Genomic DNA, 10,738 nt, shown 5'->3' with positions numbered 1-10,738 from the left:
GAAATAAATGATAGGGGTTCAAATAAAGCATTTATGAGAGGGAGGGGTTGTTACAACAAGAAAAAATTCAAAAGAGACAGAAAAATGAGAGAATAATTACAGAGGAGACTTGGGGGAAAAAAGAACTTCAGAAGAGTGCAAATAACAAAAAAAGCCATATTAGGACTGAGAAAACAATAAGAACTACAATGGTTCTAATTAGAACAATTAGAATAGAGATGGCCACAAAACTGAAGGATCTAAAGCAAAGAGATGTTTAGCTAGCAAATAAACCAGAAAAGTGGTTAGTTGTTAAAATAAGGAAAGAAAAAGAGAGAAAGATAACTGAAATTAAAAAGGTGAAAAAATGATATAAGAAACAAAAAAAATCTAAAGACAATTTGTAAGATGTTATATGAATTCATTTAAGGAGGAAAAGGTATGCAAGGAAAAAATGACAAATTACTTAGAAAAGCAAAACATCCCCAGGATAAAAGAAGAATATTTAACAAACCTTAATGATTTCATAACCATAAAAAAGTAACACTGTATAAGAGCTTTGAAAATAGGGAAGGAACCAGGTCCAGACAGGAACTCTGCAAAGTACTATAAAATATTTGAAGAGATTGTAGCCACAGAACTAATTAAAATAATGAATTTAGTTCCAAGAGGAAATTCAATATCTCAGACATGGGAGGAAGTGAATATATCACTGATCCCTAAAGAGGGCCAAGACCACACTGAAGTGAAAAACTATAGACCCATTTCTCTGTTAAACACAAACTATAACATACTCGAGATCTCTTATACTAGCATCTCAAATAAAAAATCATAGCGCAAGTAAATACATTTATGGGCGGATTATCACACTCTGGGCCTTTACCCTTCAGAATAACTGTTAGAGCATCATGGTGAATTTTTAGAACAATACCCAGAAAAACAAACCAAAATGATCTTTTTATATACAGAAAAAGCATTTGACAATGTGAATTGGGCATTCCTGATTAAAGTACTACAATATGTGGGAACTGAGGGGAATTACCAAAAAGCTGTGAAGGCCATCTACTCCACTCAAAAAGTGAAAATTTTGATTAACGGCATCTTAACAGCATTGTTTGCAATACAAAAAAAAAAAACCTAGGCAAAGATGCCCTCTATCTCCTTTATTATTTAAAAAGAAGATAACAAAGATATCAAAGAAGATAAAACAATTCTTAAAGAATTACTGTGTAAAGATGATGTGAAGTTAATAGGGAAAATATATAAGCAATAATTAACATTTAAAACTGAAGAAGCTGTGGAAGTCATAATCAAATGGGGTCAAAACATTGGAACAAATGTTAAATTAGATGAATGGCTTAAACTATGGAAATATTAACAAATTTTCACTAAGTATGAATCTTAAAGATAATTTTTACAAAAATTTTCATAGGTGGTACCTTGGTTCCTGTGGCATTGTCCACAATACATTAAAAAATGTTAACATGTTAAATGTTAAATGTTAATGGGTAACAAAGGCCGTTTCCCCACTTTGAAAAGAAGCTAGCCGAGGCTTCACTGGGGCTTCTGTTTAACCACTGGTGTTTCTTGGAGCTGCCAAGAAGTCATGCCTCCCCCCCCACTCACCCGGGCTTCATGTGGGTTTTTTGCAAAAGGCGCCATTCTGAACAGGGGCAGAAATGACGCGCGCTGAGGGGTCGCGAGGGCAGCAGAATCGGGGCGGCTGCATTGTCACCACTCCGGTAGTTGGGAATGCCACTTGACCCCGCGTTACTTGGAGTGAGTAGCGCGCAACAAAAGGCGAGTGGGGAAACGGCCAAAGCGCCAAAGATTTTAATGCTGCTTTCACAAATTTCTCATTTGTAGCTCAATCCATTAAAGCTTCTGGACAATTATTCACATTTGAAGAGGCTCTTTGCTGATTTAGTTAAATGTCAGTTCAAGGTAACGGAGAATAAACAATAGCAAAAGGGGGGGAAATATTGTCACCCAACACCTATATGAATGTTTAAATTGCAGTATGATCCACACAAAAAAAGAGAGTCGTGCATCCTTGCTTGAGGTGGAGAAGGATTCTTTTTCTACCAGCTGGACGCTGTTGCTTTAGGGCATCCTGGCAACAGACTGAAGTCATTATCCAGACACTTACCTGTTTTGCGCTCTCCTTGAATTCCTCATTGTCAGTGCATTTCATGGCTACTTCCATTATCCAGTCTTTGTTTCAGACAGAAAGAAAATTCTATGGGAAATGAAAACACGGAGCTGCCGGGCAATTCTGTAGAATTGGCTATAGAATTTTCTTTCTGCAGGAAACAAAAGCTGAGATGCGGAGTTTGTAAAATCAACATTGAGACCAGCCCCAAACAGCCCCTGCCACCCCCATCCATTCTCTAGGTTTAGTAGATTATCTTTGCCCATCTGTTTTCCGCCTTATGCTCCTGTCCTGGCTCATTAACAGTGTTTTTTCAAGTCAAATGAATCTCCACACAACAACAAACAACAAACAACAACAACAACAACAACAACAACAACAACAACAACCTTTATTTGGCATTTAAAAATAGGTTCTAGAGCATTGCCAGACATTTTTGAAATACAAAATCAAGAGTACATTCAAAGCATTAGACAGGGAGAGACTGTATACTAGCAGCATACATTACTTAGAAAGTTCTGTCACTCTGTAAAAGAAATTTTGCTACTTTTCCAAAGAGCTATGACGATCTGTGTTGTTTAACAGAAGCTCCACAACAGAACAGCGCCTGTCAGAGTCATCTCTTCAAGATTTGTCTAGGGCCAGCCTGGGAGAGAAAATTCCTAATGCCCACATATCTCGGACAGTCAAGAATAATGTGAGCAAGAGTCTCCACTTGACTCTGATTTTATAGTGTGGACAAACCCATCCTGGACAGAATAAACCCGATCCTGGAAGGGATGGATATAATGCCCGACCCTTTGTAAATGACGATGGGGAAGGTATTGGATCTGGCCCTTGTGATAATCCATCTCAGTTGGGGTTCAGTTAATAACAAGTCAAATGCTGGGGATATGGTGCCAAGCTTCTAGCTGAGGGTGGGGATCCCCTGCTTTACGGTTCCTCTACCCAACGCAGTTGAGCTGGTTGATGGGGGATCTCACCAGGAGCAAACTGAGGCCTAGGCCTCTGATACTTGGTGACACATCAACATAACTTCTTGTATGCACCAGAAGCGATGTTATCACATTGCTGTCAACAGAGTCCTAGGCCTCAGTTTGCTGTCTGTAAGTTTCCTCATGCCATCTTCCGCCAGTTGCCAGGGAGTATCTGGCAACCCCAGCTGGAGAACTCTTGGGTTCCTTGGAAGCGTACTTGGATCCTTTAACAAGATTAAGAATGGAGAAAAGGGTTGGGTTACCCACCACCACCGGTCAACATCTGAACTTCAGTATTTTAACAAGTCAGGTGTGTTCTAGGTTACCACACTAGGCTGTGTACACATGTGACAGAATGATATGTTAGAGCTTTCTGGACGGGTCAAACTACACAGAGGCCATGGGCCCTTGTGGTGATTTTAAATGGTCAATTTTTCCTCTAACAGAGGTTGGTAGTCACTAGCTGGCCCCTTGGCAGTTGCTACATTTATTTTGGCCCTGAGGTGTAGATTTAGAATTTAAAAGTTGAAATGAGCCTAAAGACCTATTTGGAGCAGCCTGCAATTTTAATGAATAGGTAATGTAATGAGTTGCGGTGCCCATCTGAGCCACCCCCGTCCCTGAGCCCTGCCCCTGGGATGACATGGGGTGGGGTAGTGCCTGTTGGCTGGGGGGGTCCCCAGAGCAGGGGGTTATCCCCAGGTACCTGGCCTTCCCCCCCTGGATAGCTTTTTTTTTGACTTCTATGGTGAGTGCTGGAAGTGACATCAATGCATCACTGGTGACAGAGACCTAGGCATATGGGAGCCAAATAGTGCCCAGAGACAAAACAACTTCTGGGCACTGCCCCCCCATGGCACGGAGCCCCGCCCCCATGCATCCCTGCTGCCGAGCCGAGGGAGGTGGAAATCTGAAGAGACACGGAGCCACCTCAGATTTCGTCCTCCCTCAGTCCCGGGATGACATGGGCAGGGCCAAGGGAGGTAGAAGTCTGAGGAGGCCCCATGCCTCATCATGGGGGGGCTGATTTTACACCCCCCATTTGACCAGATTAGTTGCGCCCGGGGACATGGGCTACCCCATGTCGCTGGGCAGATACGCCACTGGACCTAGGCCTCAGTTTGCTGTTGGCAAGTCCCCTCCTCTCTGACTGCCTAATTGTTGCTGGGTCCCTGACCCTGATGGCGGTTTGGCTATGTGTGCCACTTTGTATGTCATGTGGGGAGGGGTTGGGGAGAAAGGCCAGTGATTGATGAGATTAATAAACTAATTAAAACTTGCAGTGGCGTAGGAGCAGCAGTGGCGTAGGAGGTTAAGAGCTCGTGTATCTAATCTGGAGGGACCGGGTTTGATTCCCAGCTCTGCCGCTTGAGCTGTGGAGGCTTATCTGGGGAATTCAGGTTAGCCTGTGCACTCCCACACACACCAGCTGGGTGACCTTGGGCTAGTCACAGCTTCTTGGAGCTCTCTCAGCCCCACCTACCTCACAGGGTGTTTGTTGTGAGGGGGGAAGGGCAAGGAGATTGTAAGCCCCTTTGAGTCTCCTGCAGGAGAGAAAGGGGGGATATAAATCCAAACTCCTCCTCCTCCTCCTCCTCCTCCTCTTCTTCTTCTTCTTCTTCTTCTTCTTCTTCTTCTTCTTCTTCTTCTTCTTCTTCTTCTTCTTCTTCTTCTTCTTCAAAACTTGCATTTGTTGCAAAGACTTGTTAGAGAGCTCCATTGCCTATGCTACCCTACAGTTGATAGAGGTGATGGAAATACACTTTACTCATTCCATAAATGGAGGTGACATAATTTATCCTTCTTGCTATTCCTTTAGCCAACAATGTAGTATGACTGAACATTGTCTTGCGCTTTCTTGTTAGTTTTTGGGGAGGGCTTATGCTGCGATAACTTTGGCATCTTAAAAATGTGCTCTCCTGTGTCTCCTTCCGTCAACACTTTCCTTTTTAGAATGCTGCATACAAAATTGTCACTGGGGATGGCAGTGCTTTAAATATACAAACGTAAGAGAATAATTAGATTCCCGTCCAACAAGATTTGAAGTACGGCAAGAACGTTTTGAAATCCCAAAATTCCTCAGGAAAGGAACTGGGTAGAAAGCACTCAATATTTATGTAGCTCTGTTCTTTATGTACAAAATAACTTTTTTTAACACCTCCGTAATTCTATTTTTAATGGACGTACCTGGCTCTTTAGAAAGCTGCTTATCAAAGCAGTTTGTACAAGGTGGCCAATTTGTGCGTGCCTGGGACTAGTTCTCAGGTAATTACTATGCTGTCACTCTGAAAAAAATATTTTGTAATTACATTTACTCTCTTTCTATTCGCAGTGAGACATTTGTCACTATTTACATTATATTACCTTCATCGTTAACTCCCTGGAACTATTATTCATATGATGGGGAGGAGGGAAAAAGTCTGATATTTATAATTTTACATTTTGATTTTTGCTGAAATGTTCTCTGGGGAGAAGAAATAACATTTCCACATTTAATGCCTACGAAGAAATTTCCATACAATTATCCGAATGTGTCGACTTGCACCTGCTACAAATTGAATCCTGCATTATATTGTCAACTCCAGATTTTCACCGAGTGAGGTTTCTACTTTATACTATATGCTATAATTTGGACTTGTCTTGACAACGTACTGCTTTTTGGAAGAAAAAGCAAGTCGGTTCTAATTTTGTCTAAAATCTATTGGTACATTTATACCTCCTTTGGAAGCACAAGAGTGGCAAATCATCTTTGTTCCTCGTGCGCAAAATATACACGGAGCAATTACAAAATTCTCACATTTTCCAGCGATGTCCTCATAAACCCTTGCCAAATACTTGCTAACTGGGATGGGAGCAAGAGGTGCCCGATTTGCCAGGCAGTTGATTAACTATTTCCAATTGTGTCGTTCAGCACCTGTGCTAGTTCTTTTTCACACTGCTACCAAGTTTGGATGCAACATAGTATTTTGATTGGAAAAGACATTAAACAACAGAAGCTGCATTTCAATGGCTGTTTCCCATTTAAAGAACCTTTTTTCCTGAAATATGCGGTCTGAGGATATTGAATACATGGAAGAGAAAAGGGGATAGTATGGTTTGTTGCCATGCCTCCTCAGCAGTCAGGGGGATTGGATTCAGTACTGCAAAGGACAAAGTAGGAACAGCCAAGTCCTTTGCACTAAGGTTATGCAGCCCTACACATTTTCCCTCGCTAGATGATAAGATAGAGGAAACTCTGTGTCGCACCCCAGACTATTCAATAACAAGACTCTGTTTTCAGTTGATTTCTTCGTGGTTTCATGGTTAAGAAACAGCTTCAGGAGTAATCATTTAAACTTCTTTTGCCAGAACGAAGCATTGCCAATTTTGCAAGCACCATTATACCCCATGTCACCCCCTACGTCCTGTCACCTCGTCATGGACAACCAGCTCCCAAGGGGCGATGGCACCCAGAGGTGGGATCCAACCAGTTCTCACCACTTCTCTAGAAGTGGTTACTAATTTTTTCTGAATGCCGAGAAGGGGTTACTAAAGCAACCTCCCTGCCCAATAGGGACTGGAGGTGCGTGTGTGCGGCAGTGCCACTGTTTGAATCCCACCCCCATCGGAACCTGTTATTAATTTTTTTTGGTCCCACCACTGATGGCACTCCTCCAGTCCCAAAGTCTGTTGGAAGAAGGAACCGCCTTCCCCCTCCAAGCTCAAAATAACCTACATTCCTCACTACTGACAGAGCTGCAATAGCAGGCGACTAACAAGCTGATAATAAGTCTGATAAAAAGCAAACCAGGTTCCCAGATTCCACCCCCATGACACTCTATCACCACAGAACACATTTGGCTTCGATCCTGCCTAAATTGTCTGGGAGTAGAGGAATTTCAACCAGTGGACGTGCAATTCCTCCTGCCCCCTCCCCAAAACAATCCAAAATGCCTCCTTAAATCCTGATTTGGGTGATGGGGGACTCCTTGGAATAGCATCAGGGAGCAATTAACCATAATCAGGCACATCCCATGGAGGTGGACATTTTAGGTGGGATGCAGCCTAACGAGTCGAGAGCAGAACAACTGATTTTGCTTGGTGGGACTTTGCCCTTTCAGTAGGAATGAGGAATAGGTATCCCTCATTCACTGGGGAAGTGATGGTGAAGAAAATGGGAAGTGACAACCAAAACACTGTAGGCAGAAAATTCAGGACAAGTCTAATCGAACACAGCCTAGAAACCATATTAGAGTTATTCAGTGGTGGTGATGACAGCAAAAGGCAATATTTGCCCAATTCCAGCTTGGGATCAGGGTATCTAATGGACTGTCTACTCCTATACATTGACACTCTCAAATTAAGATCATGGCGAGAAGCCCTCCTGACTGTCCCATCAATCAAAGAAGCTCATCTGGTGGGCACACGAGAGAAGACCTTTTCTGTGGCATCCCCTTAACTGTGGAACAACCTCCTCAGGTAGCAATAGCCAGCCCATTCACTTTGATCTTTAGGAGATTGTCAAAGAGAGTTTTACTTAGGACTGCATTTGACTTAATGTGCTTTTTATTCATTATCAGTCTAAGCAGATGTATTGTCGAAGGCTTTCACAGCCGGATTCAACTGGTTCTGGTGGGTTTTCCACAGTACAATGCACTCAGCCACACCTTTGCATAGCAAGTTCCACCCAAACACTTAATGATTGGTTCCCCACCCTGGGACATGGACAACATACTACACTAAACTTTCCCTTCTCACTAGACACAGTGTGAAAAAAGACTTTTTCTTTGTGATACACCTCTGAAGATGCCAGCCAGAGATGCAGGCGAAACGTTAGGAACAAGATCCACCAGACCACAGCCACACAGCCCGGAAAACCCACCAGAACCAGTCTAAGCTGAGTTTTCAAATTGTCGTTTTTATGCTGTATTAAATTGCTGTTGGAAACAGCCATGTTGTGAGCCGCCTCGAGCCCTTTGGGGATGAGGCAGCCTATAAATTTAATTAATAAATAAAATAAATAAATGTGTTCTTTAAATAATAATTATTAGTATTTGCATTATAAGCAACCATGAATTCCCCAAGGTAGAAAGACCACAAATAAATAAATAAATAAATAAATAGATAGATAGATAGATAGATAGATAGATAGATAGATAGATAGATAGATAGATAGATAGATAGATAGATAGATAGATAGATAGATAGATAGATAGATAGATAGATAGATAGATAGATAGATAGATAGATATTCATACATCCTTAGTTCCACTTGCTGTGAGGTCTATGGAAAAGCCACCAACAGGAACACCTTATATCAGACCTTGCCCCATATTTTCCAGGAAGAAAAACAGGATGTCTCTGAATCATTTTAAGATACTGTAAATTTAACTCTGTGCCAAAAGGGTAAAGGATTAGAAGTGGTGAACACCCCCATCCTAAAAACCACGGACATTTTTGTAGGTCTCCCTTCAACCCCTTGAAAATGGCACTGAACACTCACACAAATGCCTGCCCTCTTTTTGAAGGGATAGGGAGGGTTGTGTACGTGACAAAGCAAAGGCCCACAACTGAGGTCTATTTACACTTCTCTGTCTTCCCTAGCATGACATCCTGCAGAAACCAATGGGAATTGTAGTTTTTGTTAGCTCCCAAACTGAACTTGAAGGCTACCATTTCCATAAGCCTCAACAATCCAGCAAGCTATGACCAGGTTCCAAAGACTGTTACTCATCATACTTGAAAAATCACATTTGATACCTAAAATGAAACACAAATAAATACTGTTGAAGTATGGCTCATTTTAAACTGCAAAGAAACCTGCAGCCTGAGAATATGGATGCTTTACAAGGCACTGTGAGCAAGGAAAGTCCAGTTTTCAATTAAACTATTTGCAAAGACCACCTCATGGATGGAAAGAACCAAAAACACATGCAGAGACCAGGGACACAATAGACTGTGCATGCATCCCTAACTACAAAAGGGTTGTTTGAGGGAGTTTTGTTTGAGTTTAGGATGAGCCTCAGCTAAGAGAGAATGACAAGCCCAAATTCACACTGCTAGGATGTCCTGCAGCCATGGGATACAACAGTGGCTCCCAGCCTGTTGTTAAATTATTTGAATCCAACCACCAGGACCAGTTGTTAAATTATTTGAATCCCACCACTGGTATGGAGGTACATGAAAACATACATAATGGGTTTGCTAATATGGGAGTACAATTTTAGGGAAATTGGTTGCCAAGGGGTACACAAGTGAAAAACAGTTGGGAACCACTGGGATACAACACCCAAAATAAGTCATTCCCTGTGACCCACCAAACCACCCTGAGCAAACGTTAGAAGAGTATCACCAAAGTCTAATGTCACCCTACATTGGGCTCAGATCTACATCAAAGATATTCATGATTTCTTCCTTCCCCTGAACACACTTCAAGACTATTCATTTGAATATCAAAGGGCATGTGTTTCTTCTTCCTATAAATGGATTACCATTTTCGATTTTTAGAAGAGGTTTGCCAGCATTATATCCTTGAATATAGCTTCTTAATATGTATTTTACTATACTCATGGCTTTGTAATCTGAATCATAAAAGTATATTTTGTGAGAGGATTATTACAATATAGATTGTGCATTTAGAGGGGTTTTTTTTGGGGGGGGGGGAGTTGAATTTCCTGAAAGAAAAAAACACGTGTGAGAGATATCTAATACAGCATTTACTACCAAGTCAAATACGCAGGGAAGTTTAGTTTATTAAAACTACCACAATTTAACAATCTGGTTTTACTATAATTTTTACACACACACCCGAACTGTCAAGATGGAAGAGAGTTCTGAGACAACACTTCTTTTCTGGCACTTAAAAAAACCCAGATTAATCTCATTGAACGGCCAGTTCTTTAAAAAGCATCAGGCAAAAATAGATTTTATCAGTAAGCAAGAAACCAAACTGTGCTTCCTCTTTCAGACTTCCTTTTAGCTGTGTTTCTTGAAAGAGGGAGAGAATGAAGGATGCAGACCTGATACTTCCTGACAGTTGTCACACACACTTTGAAGTAAGAATCTTTTGCCTCCCAAAGAGTACCGTTACGAAATCTGTATGGGGCTGGGGCAGCCGTATCCTAGATCAGCTCGCTTTCCCGTCAGCTAGCAAACCACCCATGCTCTGGCGGCTGCTTTTAAAAACCCTGAACAGCTTTGTTACTGAAGCCGTTACCTTGTGAGATCGGTAGACTTACTTGTTGTGTGGCAGACCATCTGAAAATCCATCTCTGCCTCTTCCAGCAGCAGGGCACTATAGAAATATTATATATCCAGAGTGGGACTAAAAGAGAGGGCAATTTTGCAGCAACCCAAACTTGTATATGTGAACAAGCTTCTCAGATCTGGGCAGCAGAACTAAGTTGTTTAATTACATGGCACATATTTTTTATATTTGTTGAATGTTCAGTGCCTTGGGGCGTTCCAGCTACTTGTTAAGCAAGATGGGTGGAGACCAAGAGTTTTGAGATGGTTCTTTTTTAAAGAGACCAGCACTGCTGAATCACAGCATCATAGATTTGGAAGGGGCCATCCAGGCTATCCAGTCCAACCCCCTGCTCAGTGCAGCATCAGCCTGGAGCATCCCTGACAAGTGTTCGTCCAGCCACTA

At 41.9% G+C, this 10,738-nt stretch overlaps 1 protein-coding gene across 1 annotated transcript in view; it reads right to left on the bottom strand.

The window, feature by feature from the left end:
* The window catches only part of LOC125438990 (glutamate decarboxylase 1-like), a 50,755-nt gene extending 40,290 nt beyond the window's left edge, over positions 1-10,465 (bottom strand). The window contains exon 1 of the mRNA XM_048507777.1: positions 10,326-10,465. Within this exon, the coding sequence (XP_048363734.1) occupies positions 10,326-10,356 (31 nt within the window). The 5' untranslated portion in view covers positions 10,357-10,465. The remainder of the gene's footprint in view (positions 1-10,325) is intronic.
* Positions 10,466-10,738: the final 273 nt, after the last annotated feature.

The sequence above is a fragment of the Sphaerodactylus townsendi genome, linkage group LG09 (assembly GCF_021028975.2).
Source record: "Sphaerodactylus townsendi isolate TG3544 linkage group LG09, MPM_Stown_v2.3, whole genome shotgun sequence".
Lineage (NCBI taxonomy): Eukaryota > Metazoa > Chordata > Lepidosauria > Squamata > Sphaerodactylidae > Sphaerodactylus > Sphaerodactylus townsendi.
Note: the sequence above shows the minus strand (reverse complement) of the source record. Positions and strands in the feature narration are given on the sequence as shown.